Source organism: Aegilops tauschii, chromosome 7 (genome assembly GCF_002575655.3).
Source record: "Aegilops tauschii subsp. strangulata cultivar AL8/78 chromosome 7, Aet v6.0, whole genome shotgun sequence".
Classification (NCBI taxonomy): Eukaryota; Viridiplantae; Streptophyta; class Magnoliopsida; order Poales; family Poaceae; genus Aegilops; species Aegilops tauschii.
The window spans coordinates 636329029-636348795 of record NC_053041.3 but is presented as its reverse complement, the minus strand read 5'-3'; the positions used below and the strand labels follow the sequence as shown (position 1 = coordinate 636348795).

At 48.6% G+C, this 19767-nt stretch overlaps 3 protein-coding genes across 3 annotated transcripts; all 3 read right to left on the bottom strand.

Annotated features, from left to right (window-relative positions):
* Positions 1–319: 319 nt before the first annotated feature.
* Positions 320–1096, bottom strand: LOC109762952 (dirigent protein 2). The gene has a single exon (XM_020321832.4). It carries the CDS (start codon positions 909–911, stop codon positions 381–383), a length of 531 nt encoding a protein of 176 aa, XP_020177421.1. The 5' UTR covers positions 912–1096; the 3' UTR covers positions 320–380.
* A 3643-nt stretch (positions 1097–4739) lies between these two features.
* Positions 4740–5471, bottom strand: LOC109762951 (dirigent protein 20). Its single transcript, XM_020321831.4, has one exon. The coding sequence runs from the start codon at positions 5433–5435 to the stop codon at positions 4902–4904; it is 534 nt and encodes a 177-aa protein (XP_020177420.1). The 5' UTR covers positions 5436–5471; the 3' UTR covers positions 4740–4901.
* A 5777-nt stretch (positions 5472–11248) lies between these two features.
* Positions 11249–13661, bottom strand: LOC109762953 (1-aminocyclopropane-1-carboxylate oxidase homolog 1). Its single transcript, XM_020321833.4, has one exon. It carries the CDS (start codon positions 12438–12440, stop codon positions 11361–11363), a length of 1080 nt encoding a protein of 359 aa, XP_020177422.1. The 5' UTR covers positions 12441–13661; the 3' UTR covers positions 11249–11360.
* Positions 13662–19767: the final 6106 nt, after the last annotated feature.

Sequence of the window (19767 nt, the reverse complement as noted above, 5' to 3'; positions counted from 1 at the left end):
TGAATATAGAGAGGGCCGAAACATGTCATATAATGTGTTAGAGGGGGCCAAATCACCTAAATGTAACTAATGCTATTCTGACAAATGGAGGATTCGGAATACATATAGGTGTTGGTGTGGGGGGGGGGGGGGGGGGGTGGTGGGGGGGGCAAGGCCCCTGCCAGCACCCACTTGCTTACAGTTACAAGGGTTGAGTCCGACGCCCGGAAAAGAAGCATGCGTGATCCATAGGCACATATAACAGACGACGACTCCGCTGATGTAAAAGGACCATAGGAACGGAGTCCGTGACGCAAGAGAAGATTTTGCGACGCGTTAATTATGCATCCGTTCTCTTCCTTTTATTTCACTGATTCTTAAAACAATCTCCATGGAGAAAACTAAACATCAACAAAGAAGTCGATCCTATAGACATCGTGGTTCGTCGTGCTCGCCTCAGGCACGTAAACCATGGAGCTGTACCCGCGCGCCATCCGAAACGCGCCGGTCCCGCCGACGACGGTGCGCTCGACGGTAGCCCGTAAGTCCTGTATCGTGCCCAACATGGCCAGCGTGCTCCCGCGGTGCTGCCCGGCAGTGAACACGACGTTGACCGCCGACAACAGGCCTGGCGTGCTAGCCAGCCCCGTCATGGCGAACAAGCCCTGGAAACGGCCCAGCAGCGACGAGCTACCCCGGTCCGGCCCGTCCCGCAGCTCGTTGTCCAGCACGCCGATCTGACCAAACGTTGCGCTGCCGCCCAGCGGGGACTGCACCGACGTCAGCAGGGTCGCGTTCGGCCCCGAGAGGGTCTCGTGCATGTACACGCGGATGCGCTTGAGGTCGCCGCCGGGGTGGGCGCACGCCACGGCCGGCGACGACGTAAGCAGGAGGAGGACCAGCGTGAGCAGCGGTGACGAGGGAGCAGTCATGGCCGGCCGGCGATGAGAAGTCGCAGCTGCGGCAGTGTCTATGTGTGCTGGTGATGCAACGCGCGCGGCCGAAGGATCGAATTTATCTAGCTAGGTTCGTCCTATTTGAAGGCTTCACTGCGTTGGCCTAGAGCGCATGACAGCAATGTCACGCACGATGAGGGCATCTGATTGCCACGCACGATGCAATTAATCAACGCGGATGCCTGTGTATAAAACAGTTTCTGGTTGAAACGTTGAATCGCCACTGGTCAGCTGACTGGATATTTCTAGCTGAAAACGAAATCTTTTGCTTGTGCTTTTGAACTACTCCAGCCAACTAATACACGATCAGCTACGCGTCGCAATACTAACAGCACATATATGATAATTATATGGTGCACATTATCCATGCCCCCACATCAGCAGTATAATTGTGTCCTTTTCAAATGTGGGCACTACCAGACTACTACTACTTGTTGAAGGTGTCGTGGAGCTTCTCCCAAGCAGGTTGCGGCTGCCGGGACTCTTGGTTTCCAGCGAAAGCATTGCAAACTTTTCTTATGCTGATCTTGTCAATCACCTTCTGGTGTTGCTTTCTGGTCAGCCTGGCTCTGATCTGGGTTTGTGAATGCCGGAGCGGTGGCTCTGGACAGTGGATGTGTGCCGAGGCAGCGGCCTCAGATGGTATGCAGCGGTGGTTCCATGAGGTTGGGTCATTGCTCCGCATTACATGGGTGAGAGCATGTCTAGCAAATCCCGCAGCCCGCCGTCCTGCCAAATCCTTTACGGTATTTCGAAAATGATTTTGGCCGGACGTTGGACGCGCAGCCAGAGTAGATCCTGTAACTGATACCGCATATCAAACTTTTAGCTCGCGCCAAAACATAGATCACCGGAGTTCATCTAGTACATATCATACGGGAGTTCAGCACAAACCAAAATTAAAAATCATACTAAGCATACTACATCTACTCGTCGTCGGAGTCGCCCTCGTCGCCAGAGTCGTCCTCATGGGGCGGGGGCTCGTTGCCATGGAGCTTGTGGTAGATCAGCGTGCTGGAGAGGGTCTGCCGGAGTTGATACTCCTTGAAGAGCGCAGGGACGCGCGCGGCCGCAGCTGCATCACCGGCCATAGCGGCAGCCCTCGCCTCCCACCAGGCGCGTTCGACCGTGCTGGATTGCCATATCGAAGATCTGCCCGAGACGACGAAAGTTCGCCCACACCGGCGTTGGGGACTACGTGCTGCGGCGGTGCACATGCTCCCTGCGCCTTTCCGACACTGGAGGGCGGAGGGAGGAGCTTCCGGCTTCGTTGTCGTTGTGCTGCACCCGAACCCCTTGCCGCCGCAAAAAACCCCATCGCTGCCACGCCATGGACCCGCAGACACCATCTCCAGCAAGATACGATGGTCAAATGAGTCGCAAAACGTCGCCGAAGGTGTAGGGATTTTTCACCGGAGGATTGATTTCACGGCAGAGGTGGATGGGGAGATTGCGGGACGGGAACCCTAAAATGCCCCGGTGGGCGCATATATGGAGGAATGGTGGGCGGTTTACGGACGGGCCCTTTTTAGCGGACTTGCTCAGGCCATATTTTTGGCCCATCCCATAAAATGGCCGGGAAAACGCACTTCACCAGACTTGTATGGGATCTGCTAGAGATGCTCTGGCGACCTTGTGCTGCATGGGCAGCGAGTTTGTCGGCCAGTCTATGGAATCTGTGGGATCAGTCTAGCTCTTACCTTGAGACAACGGCCTCGGATTTTGACACATCGTTTGTGGTCTACCGGAGGTCGTCTCATGTACGAGGGCTATAAGGCGTCTGTGAATGCGACGTTAGGGTTCAACTGCGAGCTGGAGATGTTAGAGCGGCGGCTCTGGATTTGTGGATGTTTTCGTGTCGCGTGGTCGATGAGGCTTCGTCGCTTGTCCAGGTTTTGGCCTAGTTTTTCTTATATGTTGAGCTGCTATGTATGCACTAGTGCAGAATCGGGCTTTAGTTCTGGTTCGTAAGGACCTTTAGTCCCGGTTCTGCAACCGGCACTAAAGGGTGGGGACTAAAGGACCCCCCTTAGTCCCGTTTCAACACGACCCGGGACCAAAGGCCACCACGTGGCATGAGCTCGTGCCGGGGGCTAGGGGACCCGCCGGGACTAAAGGAATTTTTTTGATTTTTGTTTGATTTTTTTTGTAATTTTTTCCGATTTTCAAATTTCTAAATTATTTGACAATTTAATCTTTAATCACCCCTCATCACTGCTGAAGTGTGGATCACTCATTCCAAATCATCTAACTTCCTGGCCGGTCACCCATCCCTCTCACTACTCCAGCCTGAGCATGCTTAACTTTCGAGTTCTATTCCCCCTAGTTTCCAACTCTGCACTTGTTGTTTTCCTGACAATAGTAAGCTGTCAATCCTATTAACCCTTAGGAGTTTAGCTTAAGCATGAAGTCACATGTTTCACCGTTTGAGTTTGAAACTATTATCGTAAAAATTATAATTATTTATTAACACTAATATTTCTTGAATAAGTAGTTTGACCATAGTTTGACCAAAATTCAAAAAAACTGAAATTTGAGCATAACTTTTTTTCCTTTCAGAATTTGAGGATTCTAAAAAATTGCAAAACGGCCTAAGGCCGTCGAAATTGGAACCGGCTTTTCGTGCTGAACATTTTGATATATTATACATTTTTTTCGACATCGTATGCAAAAGTTATGGTCGTTTTACTTTTTCATAACACTTTTTTGCAAAACATGTCGAAATTTATGTTTTTTTTAATTTCCCTAACTAGTAGATGTAGTAACATAACTACATCTCGAAGGATTTTAATTTTTGAAGTTTTTATCATTTTCTTTTGTTTTTTTTCAAAACTGAAAAGGTGAGGGGGGGGGGGGGTAGAGTTTGAAAATTGTAGAACCTCTTTAGTCCGGGTTGAAGCCACCAACCCGGACTAAAAAACGGGGACTAAAGGGGCTCGTGGGGCCCCGGCCTGGCGCCAGCCTGCCACACCCCTTTAGTCCCGGTTTGTGACACAAACCGGGACTATAGGTCACAAATGAACCGGACTAATGCATAGACGTTTGAACCGGGACTAATGGTACCATTAGTACTGGGCCGTAATCGAACCGGGACTAATGAGGTGAACGTAAGGTCGTTTTTCTACTAGCGATGGTTTTCCATCTGGTTACCTTTATAAACTGGATTAAATTGCTTTTTGAAATGCAACCAAATTTGGTTGGGGATCCCCCTCCCCCTCTGGGTGACTGTTTAAAAAAAGACTATTCAAGGAGCAGAGAAAAATGAGTATCTCCATTTTGAAACATGGGTCAACACATTTAGGTAGTACTATACAAGTATGGATGGGATAAATCCCATCTCAACATGCAAATATGCATGGGAAAAGACCCACCACCAAGTTCAACCGTGCATGGGAAAATATTTTCAATCTATTACTCTACATATATTCAATAAATATTGTACGATTATACACAATCAAATATAATAAGGCATACGTCTTTTTTAGAAAATTCACATGTTATTAATTTAAAATTTTATATTTCACACAATGAAATCTTATTGAAAGATATTGCAATCGATTCCCACATCAACGTGCGGGATATCATCTAGTTTTTAAATAGCGACACTTAACGAACTTTGCTTGATCCGCACAAAATGGGTATCTCGTATGGGTGTCAATCCACCCATCTACAAGGGTCAATGGAAAAAGAAACATGCATGGACCCAGTGTGATCATGGACAGTGTTTTGGTTATCGAATGAAATTTCAGGATTTCAAGCGGTTACCACGTATTTTGCTCCCCAGGGTAAATGGGCCTACCGTACAAATAATACCGGCCTGTTTTTATTTTTTGAATACAAACACTTACCGTATAGTTAAATATATGGCACGTTTTTTATCACAACGGAACTGGTCGTGGCCAAGTGGCAAAGCCATACTTTCCTCAGCAGCCTAGATGAGATAATCGATAACTACTCAAACCGCGCCTAGACATGAACAAAGAAGTCGATCATGTAGACATCGTTGTTCGGCGTGCTCGGCCCGGCCATGTAAACCATGGAGCTGTACCCGCGCGCCATGCGGAACTCACCGGTCCCGCCGACGACGCTGCGCTCAACGGTGACCCGTAAGTTCTGTACCGTGCCCAGCATGGCCAGCGTGCTCCCGCGGTGCCGCCCGGCCGTGAACACCACGTTGGCCGCCGACAACAGGCCCGGCGTGCCCGCCAGCCCCACCTCGGCGACCAAGCCCTGGAAACGGCCAAGGGGTGATGAGCGCCACCGGTTTGGGCCGTCCCGCAGCTCGTTGTCCAGCACGGTGATCTGCCCAAACGTCGCGCCGCCGCCCAGCGGGGACTGCACCGACGTCACCTCCGTCGCGTTCGGACCCGTGAGGGTCTGGTGCATGTACGCGCGAATTCGCTTTAGGTTGGTGCCGTGGAGGGCGGCACCGCGCGGCACGGCCGCCGACGCGGCCAGCAGGAGGAGGACTAAAGTCAGTAGCTGGGAGGAAGGAGCCATGGCGATCAAGCGATGGATCGAGTTAATCCTGGCTAGATAGGTTCATACTGCTATATTTATAGGCTTCATTGCGTTTGCCTAGAGTGCATGACAACATTAATCATGGTCAACTGACTTGATTTTTTTTAGAAAAGGAGGATGACCCCCGGCCTCTGCATCTGGGAGATGCATACGGCCACTTTATTGATTATTCTCGAGGACCGTACAAAGTATTACAACAATGTGCCTGAATCCACCATCTTGGCAACATATGCCGCTACTCCTATCCAATATGATGAAGGGGTGCTAGTTGGGCCACTACCCAAACCACTCACCTAAGCCTAACATCAAAAGCCGGAAGCCGAAACTCATTCGGAAGCCCCGGCCGAGCCACATACCGGGTCTAGGGCACAATCCGGTCAGACGCACTCGTGTGTCGTCGCCGCCATCTTCCACAGGTCTTCAGATCATATTGAGGCTTCTACCTTGTCTGGCCACTCAGCCATCGACGTCACCATGACGCCAGATAGCAACCTCCTCCTGCGCGAGCCCATCTCCGCGCATCGGACGCCGAGTCTCCACAGCGCCATGCCATCGATCTCCGCCGCCATCAATGTGTGAGATGAAGCACCGCTCCACCATCCCTCCAGCCAGCACTTGCTCCAAAACGATGCCCCCAGAAGGGAAAGCGATAGAACGCTATCATCATCCGATCCGGAAGACCCAGATCTGAGGTTTCCCCCTGAGCACCCCGAGCCTGATGGCGCAGACTGCCGACGATGCCTTGACCATCGGCAGTAGCTCCACCAGACGAGCGTCGCCTACGTCGCCGCAGCCTCCAAGATGAAGCTGACCAGAATGTATGTGTCGACACCGAACCGCCACCACTTCCACCGCCGCTTGAGCAGCCCCCGAGCAACGCCTTCAGGAAGGAGCACGCCACCGTGGTGTCGTCGTTGCTTGGAACAGGGGGGTCTGAGGTTTTCACCTGAGCTCCTGGGAGGGGTGGAAGGAAGGAGGTCCTCTCCGAAGCCTCCAATGAGGGAAGCAACACCCAAAGGCACTGCCATCAGAGTGGCCGCCACGCCGGCCAAGAGATTCCCCTGGAACCCTTCCAGCCACCGGATCTGCAAGGCCAGCACCCAAGAACGGTGACCGAAGCCACCAAGGGCCGGATCCGCTACAGATCGGAGTAGATCGGGGTCGAGGACGAACATCACCATGGCCACCAACATCCAGCAAAGAACCGCCGCCGCAGCCGAAGCCCACCACCTCCCCGCCATCCACATGGCCAGGGAAGTGGCCCACCTATCCACGCCGGCGCCACCCGCCGAAGCCGCGCCGTGTGCCACCAGCCAGGGCCGCCGCCATGGATCCGAGGCCCACGAGGGGCGCGAGCGCCAGATCCCGCCACCGCCGGCCGCCAACGGGCTTTGCCCGCCGACGAGCGTCGACGGCGGCGAGAGGGGGTGAGAGGGAGAGGGGGCGGCGGCGGCGGCGTTGGGTTCCGCCCGAGCCGCCCCTGCGGGGCGACGCGGGGGCGTGGGTGTGTTTAGTGCGTTTTCAAATCAACTGACTTGATATTTCTACCTAAGATAACCATGGTTCAGAGAACCGATTCTGGTTGATATTTCTTATATGTAACTTAATATAATATGTTTTTTGACACTGTCAGGGACTTTAACATCGTCTTATAAAAAGTTACAGAGGAAGTACAACAGATCACCGTGGGTCAATTGATTTCATATTTTATGCTTAGAAAGGAATTTTTGTACTACACCAGCTAACTACATGTTGAATGATCAACTACACCAGCCAACCTATATAATTGGCAAAGTTCTTTTGTAGCTCGTCCTACCCGGGGACATGGTGCACATTATCCATGTGCCCCACATCAGCAGTATAATTGTGTCCTTTTCAAATGTCGGTACTACCCAACTACCGCTGGATGGGCTGCAAGATAAGAACAGCGACACGATGGAAAGGGGACATTTACCAAACTATCAGGTTCAGGGTGTGTGCATCACGCCATCGCTCGATGCAGACGCTCGAGAAAACCCTCTGTTATATTAAAAAAAATGTAACAGCTTCAGATTGGAAGAGAGCGATTTGTATATATGGTGGGGTCAATCTCTGTTGGGATTTGGTTTGTAGCACTGCATAGCAGAGCAGCCAAAATTTGAAAGATCAGCTTAGAACAAAATTTCGAAATATGAGCCATCCTCGATCCAGGTTTGCAAAGCCAACGGGCCAAAACCACTAGGAAGAAGGTGAGAACACCATGTCAAATATGGAAAATAGAAAAAACTTCATGCACCTATGGCCGAATGGACCAATGGGGAGGGAGAAAGGCTCATGGGCGTGCACTTGTTCTTGCTCAGCTAACTACGGGAAAACAGCAGGTGGAGCACCGCTTGCTACAGGACCGGTCAAGGGCCCTGACCTTGTGCATATTTACATACTGTACACTGCTAAAAAATGGACTTTGCCGAATGTGTGCACCTTTGTCGAGGGTCAAATCACCGGATCTCGGCAACAACCACGTAAGCCGAGCACAGTTCTTGGCAACATGCTGGACTCGGCACAGGTGTGCCGTCGCTGAAAACCAAGTAAAGAGGGCTTGACAACTAAAATAAGCTCGACTTATATGACCTATGCCGAGTTCGAGACGACCGGCACTCAGCAAAGTGTCTGCCACATGGGTATAATGGCAGTTATTGTTAGCTCCTTCATGGGCCGCTTTACCCGAATTCCCACATTATGGGGCTCGGCATACTTTTTGCCGGCCGTTTACTTTTTTTGTCATCTCGTGGACAGCTTCCGAGTGCGCGATGAAAGATAGTTGGCCAAAACTTGGCCCTTCAACTCTCAACATCCTATGTATAGGTAGAAACCCATGCTCGGCTCTCCTCCCCACCACCATTGTGCCGTCCACCACTCCCTACCACGCCGCTGAGGTTTAGTGATTACTTGTGATTTGTTATGATGCTTGTGTGGACCATAAGTGATGCTTTTGTGAGCTGGATGTTACATGAGCTTGTTCGAATGTATATATGTGATTTGGCCATAATGTGGTACTATTTGTGATATGGGTTGTATATATGTGATTTGTTAGGACGTATGCCGACGGCTGTATCTGTGACGACGGCATCCTTAGCTTATATAGACCTTACCCTACGGCCACTTATTTGCCGAAGGAAGCCGTCGGCATATCCTGAGCTTTGCTGATGGCAGCCTTCAGCATATCCTGAGCTTTACGGGCAGCAGCATTTGGCATATCCTAAGCTTTGCCGACGGCCAAGATTTGCTTACGGTTTTTCACTGACCGTCGGCAGATTTGTAGGTATGCTGACAGCCCCGATAAAAAGCCATTGACATATCTTCTGCTGTGGACAACTAGGGTAATCCTGTAGTATATACAATGTTCAACATTGCTCACATATGTAGCTTGCGACATCTTAATTCCTTTTTTTAGCTGGGACGTGCTACCCCTCCCACCAACAAGGGTTAACTGGACGACGGGAAAAGAAACTTGCATGGGCGCACCGTGATCATGGCATTGGCACATATATAATTTCTGGCGCCAGAGGAAATAATAGACAATGACTCAAACCGCGCCTAGACATGCATCAAAAAAGAAGTTGATCCTGTAGGCATCGTGGTTCGTGGTGCTCGCCCCGGGCACGTAGTCCATGGTGCTGTACCCGCGTGCCATCCGGAACACGCTGGTCCCGTCGACGAGAGTGTGCTCGAGCGTTGCCCGTAAGTCCTGTACCGTGCCCAGCATGGCCAGCGTGGTCCCACGGTACCGCCCGGCCGTGAATACGACGTTCAGCGCCGACAGCAGGCCGGCGTGCTCGCCTGCCCATCATGGCGAACATGCCCTGGAACCAGCCCAGCGGCGACGAGCGCCGCTGGTAGGGCCATCTCGCACCTCATTGTCCAGCACGCCGACCTGCCCGAACGTTACGCTGCCGCCCAACTGGGACTGCACCGACATTAGTAACGTCCTCGGGCCTGTGAGGGTCTCGTGCATGTAAATCCGGTTGCGCTTGAGGTTGGGACTGGGGCGGGTGCCACCGCGCGCCACGGCCACTGACTAGGCCAGCAGGAGGAGGACGAGAGTAAGCAGCGGTGATGAGGGAGTAGTGTTGGCCGGCCGGCGATGAGAAGTCCCTGCTACGTCAGTATGTATGTGCTGGTGATGCAATGGGGGCGGCTTAGTATTCATCTGTAAACTAATATAAAAGCGTTTAGATCACTACTTTAGTGATCTAAATGCTTTTATATTAGTTTACGCCTAGAGCACATGACAGCAATTTGTGAATTATTCTGATTGATACGATTGCATCCGATTGCCACGCACGATGCAACTAATCAATTCAGATGCTTGTGTAGAGAACCGTTTCTAGTTGATACGACGGATCACCATTGGTCGAACTGACTCGATATTTCTATAGATAATGCTCCTACTAAACGTGGAGTAGTATACTAGCCAACTACTACTACGTGATGATCAAGGGTGCGTCACAATGTCAACATCACGTACACATTATCCATGCCCCCACACCAGCAGTATTATTGCCTCTTTTTCAAATGTCGGCACTACAAGATAAGAACAGCGATATGGATGGAGAGGGATGGTTTATTATACTACCAAACTTCATGGTGTGTGCATCGCTCCATCGCATGACGCAAAAATCCTCTGTTTTGAGAAAAACAATCTAATAGCTTCATACTACTAGAATGGTGAAAGCTATTGGTATAAATCGTATAGCGCCCATATGTTTGGATTGGTAGTATAGTATCGATCTCCGTTGGGATTTGGTTTATAGCATTGCATAGCAGACCGGCGAAAATTTGAATGATCAGCTTAGTACAAAATATTGATAGAGCAATGCTATTCTTACTACACAGTCTACAAAAAGATTTACGTACTACTTCCTTTTGTGGCAGTTAACTAAAGTCACGGAAGCTGTTACAGATGGGAACGCGCTAGTACGTAAAGATTTTGTAGAAGTTTTACGTAAGTATAGCAGTTTCGATATTGAAATGCTCCGTCCAGGTTTATACTCTATGTCAACAACTATGAAAAGAAATCCTCATGCACCGACGGCCCCATGAACCAAGAGAGAGAGAGAGAGAGGTTCAATTGGATGGGCGTCGGTCGGTCGACCGGCTCAACTTTCGGCTGTTCACCAGCCAACCACACAATATGCGTCATTTGGGCCGTGCGATTTGGGCGTCATCCTCAGCTCGCATGGCTTCCCAAAAAAGGAGGAAAACTGCCCCGTCCTTGCCAAACGCACTCCTCGTTGCCGCCTGCTTCTAGCACGGGTGTTGCGTGCCTGTCTGTGCCGCACTTCAGGCTCCACCATGCGTTGTCGTTTTAGCATCGGTCAAGCGTGGGCGCAACCCCCCGCTGAATCAGGTTTTAGCACTTTTTCGTCGCCCTCCCCGTGCTAGCACCATCCTTGCCGGGGAGCTCGTTGCCGCACGACACCTTAGTCGCAGCACCTGGCGTCGAGTTCACAGCGCGGTCGCCCAGCGTAGCACCGAGGCCTCGTTGCAGCTCCAGTAAACACTGGTCGTAGCAAAAAAGCTCATCGGTCGCAACAAAAATGGCTCACCGATGCAACTCTGAAGTCGCTAGTTCAACCAAAAATGCTCGCCGACCGCAGCGCACTAAAAAAAAACTTCAGTCATCGCAGCGTTGGTAATCGCTGGTTGCAGCAAAATTGCTCGCCGGCAGGAGAGAGGCAGCCCTAGGTAGGAGGACTGCCGGAAGGCGCCGACGCTGCACTGAAAACTGAAAAGCAGCCAGGTCCATTTGGTACTTGATTAACAGGGTTGTATGTTTGTATTACCAACCCGCAATTGCCTCTTCATTTTATTTATTCGTTGCACTTGTTCAATCCTCGCACAGCAAATGGAAGTGAGGCTCATTCAGATCCTGACGTGTTGGAGTGCAGGGACGCCGTCCAGGCCCTTGGCCCTGTAGTGCCGGACCAACTCCGCCACCGTCGTGCTCCTGTACCGCGCGCCGCCGGCGTCCGTGACGATCGGCTCAAGCACCCTTGTCGACGCGTCCGCCCGGAAGAAGCAGGCTACCGAGACTCTCGGCCCCACGCTCTTGGCCACCACGCGGTGCTCCACGCTCTTGAACCTGTCGTTGGACATGAGCTGCAGGTAGTCGCCGATGTTCACCACCAGCGCCCCCGCCGCTGTCGGCACGTCCACCCACGCAGGCTGGTTCTTGTCGTCGTCAACGAGCACCTGGAGTCCGCCGACCGCGTCCTGGAGGAGCACCGTGAGGAAGCTGGGGTCGGAGTGCCTGGCGGCTCCGAGGGTCAGGTGCGGCTCCGGGCACGCAGGGTAGTAGTGGCCGGCGAAGCTCAGCCCATCCAGGCACTCCTGCTCCTCCTCCAGGTACCCGCGCCGGAGTCCCATCCCCTCCGATAGCAGCTCGAAGAGAGTGCGGCCCAGCCGTTGTACTAGCCCCACGTACTCCGGCGCCACGCGCCTGCACGCCGGAGGGATCTCCTCGGGCGGCGGCGGCTCCGGGGCCATCTCCATGAAGAGCGTGTCGCGCCAGCTGGCCGCCCGCGACTGGAAGAGGTCGAAGTTGCTCTCGTACTTGGCGCGCCGGCCAGGGTCCCGGCTGTAGTACGGCCGCTTTGCCTCCGCCGGCTCCTCGTTGAAGCTCCGCAACGCCGCGAGCATCCCGGACATGGCGGCCTCTGGCACGCCATGGTTCACCACCTGGAAGAAGCCCACCGTCTCCGCGGCCGCCTTCACCGCGCCCACAACCGAAGCCCGTCCAGACGGTGTCACGAGGCCGGCTAAGTCGATGACCGGGATGGAGAACTGGTGGCCATGGGGATGAGTTGGTGCGTCGTCGAGGGATTCCGGCGGGTGGTGAAAGATGGTAGGAACTGCGGTGACGCCCGCGTCCACGAGACCTTTTACGCCCGCCTTGGTGTCGTCGAACGCCTTGAGCGCGTAGAGGCGACGCTCGGAGGCCATGGACTAGTGGAGCGTGCTTCTGCAGTCTGCAGTCTACTCTACTGTTCCTTGTAATCCGATTCAGTCTGCGTGTCTATGTCTGTGTGGAGGCGAGTGAAGTAGTCGTGGCTCTTTACTGACCGTACTTATAATGCGACCGGTACTTGCTAACCAATTATTCATGATTAATGGAGTTAATTGCATGTTGGTATCACACTTGTGTACCTACTCACGAATCAGTATCATTAGTCATTTTTTTTGCCATGCAGTACCAACTCTAAGCCTAAGTGTTGCAAAACGGTCTAAGCCATGTATAAACGCGTATTGACGGTGTATCTGACCGCTGGGACCCGTGTGTCAGGAGCCAACATTTTGCGAAAATCACCTTCCCTTTCTCCCGACAAACTACGCAGCCCTCCCTCCGTCTGCTTCTCTGCTCCGTCGCCTCGCCACGCGCCGGCCGCCTGCTCCCTCGCCTCGCCACGTGCCGGCCGCCTGCTCCGTCGCCTCGCCGCATGTCGGCCGCCTTCTCCCCCTCGTCTCGCCGCTTCTCTGCGTCCGCACTAGGAGATCAAGAGGGAAGGGATCCCCTTTTCTGTAAAGCTCGTGCCTTGCCGGCTGCGTCGGCGGCGCTTGATGACCCGCTCCTTGTCCTCGAGCACCCCCTCCAGACCTCGAGCTCCGGCGGCGGCGCTCGATGGCCCGCTCCTCGTCCTCGAGCACCTCCTCCAGACCTCGAGCTCCGGCGGCGGTGGCATGGGAAAGACGACCAGGGCATGGGGAAGACGAAGACTTGCTCTAGCAGCTCGTCTTGCTCCTCGAGCTGGTGGGCTGATGATGGAGGACCTGCACTCTTGGCTCCACCAGCGCCGCCGCTGCCGCTTCTGCTTCTGCTCCCCGCTCGCCCACAACGCAGGTCTGTCTTCTGAATTTACAGGTGATGTCTGTCTGTTGAAGCAAGCAGGTGAGCTGATTTTTTGCAGCGATTGGTTTATGCAGAGATTGGAGGAGGAATGGAGTATTGCAGAGGAATGGATGCTGCTTCTTTTGGTGCAGGTGAGCCATGTATTGGGAGTACGAGTACAGTACTGACAAAATTCAGTTAGCCATGGAGATGGAGTACAGTAGATGAACATACAGTATAGATTCAGTTAGCCTTGCACTTTGCATGCTTCCAGTATTGGTGAACATACAGTAGATAAACATACAGTATAAAATCAGTATAAACAGTATTGGTGATAATTGAGTTCAGTTGGTGACAAAGTCACTACTTTGTGCACACATTGACTGAATTTAACTTGGAGTACAGTCACTACATTGCTTCTCTGCTTACAAAATTCAGATTGAATTTCACTATCAAAAGAAAACAAGTGGAGATTAAATTACCAAGTTCAGTAAACTCAGTCGAAAATTGACAGCAAACTGTTAAGACATCCATATACAGAGACCATGGCAGTAGAGACCATAACAGTAGTGACCATGACAATAGTGAACATATACTCCCCTGAATTTTTTATGCTCCTACTCCACTTTATGAGTTTTTTTAAACTGCCAAATGACAATTTACTGAAGATGCAGAGAAGATGCTAGTAGTATCTCTCACAAGTTAAGTTAATCTTGGAAAGTTCACTTTATGCTCTCCATGATTAATGATTAATGCTATCCATGATTGCTAACCAATTATTCATGATTAATGCTATCCATGATTGCTGATACCAGCAGTGTATACCCAACGCAACGTTTACTATCCATCTGGATTTGCTCAAAACCAAACCAACTCATCACTAGCTATAAACAGCAAGCCTTCAAAGTCAAGAGTAGCAAGAGTGAAACTTTATGATTTTACACTCTTAAAAGGTACGTTGACAGACCCCTGGCCTTGCATTATATATTATTGACTATTCCCTCCAAACTCCATGCTTAAGCACTTCTTCAGTCGCAGTATCTACAATTCTACACGTTATCATCTCATGTGATTGTAATACCATCCACGTTTACCACAATGATTTTAGATACTATGCTCTGAGTGTTGATAGAATACAGTGTGATCACTATTCAATTGCTTATACCCCACATCACATATGGCATGAAGAAACCTGTCAAAGCATGCTCATAGAGACTGCTTCAGCCCATGCCGTGAGTTTCTCAGTCTGCACACCTTTCATGCGGTCATAGGAGTAGAAAAACTAACCAGAATCTCCGTGTACACTTCTTCATGTAGGTCACCATGCAAGAAAGCATTTGTAATATCTAGTTGATGTAGACTCGTAAAGGCCACCCAAAATTAGTAGCATAAGAGATTAGGATCCTCACAAAATTTATCTTTTGCACCAGTATGAATGTATCATCATAATCAATCCGGTATGGTTGACAGATAACCTCAAATTACCCTATCATAATAGATAACAACATGAAACTACGTGGTATACATCTAAATGTAAAGACAAGTAAAATAAAGTAAACCTTAAACAATCAAATAATGTTCAAGAGGTTATTTCATGATATATAGTACTATATACAGGACATATTTATGGATTAATCAGTACTAGAAGATTACTAATTAAATTTCTAATTTAATTTAGACTGAACCCTAAATATGAACAACTAATTGGATAAAATTGATGTGTTTCTTAAATCAAATTCTCCCTCTAATAGAGTAATATATAATTCCTCAAAACTTCCATATATATAATTTAATTTTCTCAATGCTTAACTTGATATTAGGTAGAATATCATGCAACATTAAGTGAAAGTTAGTCTCAGATGCCATGATACTGATGTTGCAGAAATTTAGTTGCATCCCCATTGTCAATTATATAGGTGCAATTGCAAAAGGGAAGCATTGGATCATGAATTTTTTACATCGACACATATATTGTTTGCTCACAAACAAAAACGGTTAGAATAAACGAAAACTCAAAAATAAATTACAAAGCATTGCATGGTTAAAGTATAAAAGATTGTTGATATAAACAACAATACAATATTTTTACAATTATGTTTCTAATCCCGACAAGCTAAAAGTTATGGATCTGAAATTTCAGTTTCTCTAGGATTTGTTTGAGTTCTTAGCGAGGACAACATAATAGAAATAATAATATGACTTCCATAATACAATTAATATTTATTTGTAACAACTTATAAAAGAGAACAATAGAAAATTAGGATGCTGCGCGCCCAAGTTCTCGGGCTACTGTGGAAGTTATTACAAAAGGCATCCATATATATTAAAGACATAGACAAAGAAAATAACTCATACTTCCATATTTTTATTTAATCATCTAAACTTATTAATCAAGGTGCATATAGCCAAGGCTCGTAGCCCCTATAGCTATCTCAAAACTAATAAGGGCATCGAACGCAGCATATCTGATTTGTTGAAAGTTCAATGGAGCAATCGCCCCATCCGGAATTCGCGAGTTGCTTGCACTCCTTGACCTTCGAGGAAAAAATCTTTCCTTAATAATAAAGTGGCTATTCCTTCTGCCCGCTCACCGTCATGGCTGTTTTACAAAAAATCCCTCCTACTTTTTGGTATTCAACCCGCAGTCTTTTTTAGTGGAAATATGAGAGAACGCTTCAATTTTAGGAAAGGGGACCTGCAATTCTAAGTATTCAACACGCAGTTCAAAACACGAGCAGGCAAAACACACGAGCACGGGCTCGTTCGATGCGTGCTGGTACTAGCACTACTAGGAAAATGCTTATAGGTAGACATTTAGCAGTAGCGTTGGTTAGAGACCCCACGCTACTGCTATTTAGCAGTAGCGTCGGACAACACCAGCACTACAAGCGCACGTTAGCAGTAGTGCGGGATTTCCCGGCTAGCGCTGCTGATGATGGGCCATGCTCTTGGCCCCCTGTTGCAGCTTTAGCTATAGCGTGGGCCTCCTCCCCCGCGCTGCCGCTAAGCCCACCTCTGCTTCCTCCTGCGTCGGCCCGCCCGCCCCTCTCCTCTCTCACTCACTCACACTCACACGCTCACACTCACAGATCGAATCCCTCAATCGTCCCCTGATCCGGCCGCCGCCCCCGCGTCCTACTCCGGCCGCCCTCCGCCGCGGGGGCCCCTCTTCCCCCGTCGGCCGCCCTTGCCCGCGCCGGCCCTCCTCCCCTGCCGGCCGCCCCCCCGCACTGGCCATCCTCCCCTGCCGGTCGCCCCCCCGCGCCGGCCCTCCTCCACCGAGAGGTACTCCTCCCTCCTTCCTCCTCCTTCCTCCCTCTCTAGTTAGAGTTATTAGAGAGTAGTTTTTGAATCCTATATAGTTGAAAAAATGTAGGTTCTTAGAATAATGTAGGTTATGATCGAACCCTAGCTAGGACAGATTAGGTATGAACCCTAGTTAATTCGTATGAACCCTAGGTTTTTAAATTTAGCTAGGTTTTAAAGTTAGGACATAAATTTAGCTATATTTTTAATTAGGTGTAGTTTATAGAATTTAGGTGTTTTAAGTGTATTTAAAAGAGTTTTAGGTGTTTTAGTTGTTTTAGGTGTAGTTAACCGAATTTTAGGTGTTTTAGTTGTTTTAGGTGTAGTTAACGGAATTCTAGGTATTTTTTTAGTTAAAGCAATTCTTGTTATTTTTTTAGTTAAAGCAATTTTTCCTGTTATATGCAAATTTGAAGTGGACATGTCATATTTTGAACATGTCACATTTTGGACATGTCATATTTTTCCGAGTGGCCTATGTTTTGCCAGAAATGTCGATTCGTTTACGTTCTGGCAAATTTCAAGCGCTCGATATGTCCTGCTTTTAGCAAAGGTCATGCCGAATTTTGCTAAGTGTTTATTAATTTTGTTTTCATAATTAAGCATTTTGTTCTCGACGTCGACGATGCCTATCCCGCATCCTCGTCCTCGACTCGGCGGAGGACTCCTGCTTGAGCCGAGGGGCCATGTCCGAGACTGGGCTCCGCCGGGCTGGTACTGGGTTGTGCTACCTTCTGGTGAGCGCAGCTTAGTGAGGAGCCAACCCGTCGTTGACCCAGAGCTTCTTTGGTGGCGGTTACGTGGGCCTGCATCGGTGCAGAGGCTCACTATAAGAAATATGTCAACTAGTGACCTTCTGTCAGTGACCCTAGAAGAATTGGTCATAGATCTATGACCATTTCAGACCAATTGGTCAAAAGCTATTCGGGGGGCTCCAAACCCTAAACTATAACGACCATTTTGGTCAGAAAGGTCGTAATTTCCTTACATGAAATGGTCATAAAGCAGATAGCACTGGTCCGCTACCTTATTTCTAACTGATCACGACCAATATAGATGGTCATAACCTTGTAAATTGGGGTGGGTTGCTATGACTAGGCGCCACCTCATCAGTTTTGCCTATGTGTCATGTCCATGTGGCAATTTTTGCCCCAGGTTGTGAAGCAACCTATATTTCTGTCATTCCCAAAATTCCCAAAAAAATCTCATAAATTCTTTGGGTCATATCTTCGTCAAATATGTAAAAAACCTTCCTTGCCTAGTTCAAAAATAATTCAACAATATTCATTTTCCTATTCTGTTCAGAACAACACATTGTGAAGGAAGTACCACTTTGGCATGTCCAAATAGTATCCATTTTCCACGGTGCTTTCCTATGCCCAAATAACCATCCTCCACCAAATGCCAGCTCAATCCATTCATTATTTTGAGCCCAGCTTCAACATTCGTATTTATGTCCAATGTGGTACTTTGCAAAGCAAGTACCACCTAGGCTCCTCCTTTTGAGCTGAAAATTTGTGAAGACGGTCTTCTTAGTAACTGATCATCCTCAGCCAAAACACACGCCCATTAGCCATGTACATTTCCCGTACCGCTAATCAAACACTTGGCTGCTAATTCATGTTTGAGCATCGATCGGTCTCCTTGTGAGAATATTATGTTGTAATTTTATTCCTAGCACCTACCTGGGGAGTGCCCAACCCACTAGACATGCCTAGGCCGCCCAGAACACATGGAAATGCCACGGTCACGCGCTGACCACGCGGCGAGCATGCGAGTTTACGCGCTCTAGAGTTGGGGCCCTCGGCCACCGCCCAAACCTCGACGTATCGCCACCAAACCATGTATTTATGATTAAATAGGTACTTATGTAACTAGAAATGATTTTTGGAAAAAATAAATAGCAAACTATGAGGCAGCTGCAGTTCAAATTTGACCCGCTTCCAACTGAATCGGCGCAAATTTGTCTTTTTCACGAGAGGTGGATCAAAAGTTTTTACACCCAACCATTTTGTCAATTGTGCATTAAATATGTCCTAGTATTTTAGAAAATTGATTTGGTCCAATTTTGCAACAATTATTTGGGAGGTCCTTCACAAAAAAACCTCCTTTTTTGGGCACTCGAAAAATGGAAAATGGTTTTTTCGTCCAAAGAAAATGAAAACTTCCTTAGGGAACATTGTTTGCCATTCCAATATGCACCCTTGTGCACAATATGAGATCATTTGAACAAACTATGCCATGAATGTGGCCATAAGATTGATCATTTGGCTTGAAAGCCATTGATCTCCACACGAGATAGCTCGTTCCTGAGAACATTTTTTTAAAATAATTGTTGTATTACAAGTTTGTCATTTTTCCTGGGAACTTGGCCACATATAATGACACGATACGAAGGTTTCCCAATTTCTTGATTATTTTTGAATTTTTTATACTCGTTTCAAAATGCAGTCAAAACGGCAGGAATGACCGTTCCTAGCTAGTGGTTGAATCTCAGAATTTTTTTGGTGTTTCTCTGATTAAATAGATACTCATGTACCTAGAAATGATTTTTGGAAAAAATAAATAATAAATTACAAGGCAGCTACAGTTCAAATTTGACCCGCTTCCAACTAAATCGGTGGAAATTTGTTTTTTTCACGAGAGGTGGATCAAAACTTTTTACACCCAACCATTTGGTCAATTGTGCATTAAATATGGCCTAGTATTTTATAAAAATGATTTGGTCCAGTTTTGCAACAATTATTTGGGAGGTCCTTCACAAAAAAACCTCCTTTTGGGCACTCAAAAAATGGAAAATGGTTTTTTCGTCCAAAGAAAATGAAAACTTCCTTAGGCAATATTGTTTGCCATTCCAATATGCACCCTTGTGCACAATATGAGATCATTTGAACAAACTATGCCATGAATGTGGCCATAAAATTGATGATTTGGCATGAAAGCCATTGATCTCCACACGTGATAGCTCGTTCCTGAGAATTTTTTTTTTAAATAATTGCCATATTACAAGTTTGTTATTTTTCCTGGTAAGTTGGCCACATATAATGACACAATACGAAGGTTTCCCAATTTTTTGATTTTTTTGAATTTTTTATGCCCGTTTCAAAATGCGGTCAAAACGGCGGGAATGGCCGTTCC

Bases quoted from the DNA above. Each gene is read 5' to 3' on its own strand.
- LOC109762952 (XM_020321832.4), bottom strand. From the start codon at position 911: ATGACTGCTCCCTCGTCACCGCTGCTCACGCTGGTCCTCCTCCTGCTT.
- LOC109762951 (XM_020321831.4), bottom strand. From the start codon at position 5,435: ATGGCTCCTTCCTCCCAGCTACTGACTTTAGTCCTCCTCCTGCTGGCC.
- LOC109762953 (XM_020321833.4), bottom strand. From the start codon at position 12,440: ATGGCCTCCGAGCGTCGCCTCTACGCGCTCAAGGCGTTCGACGACACC.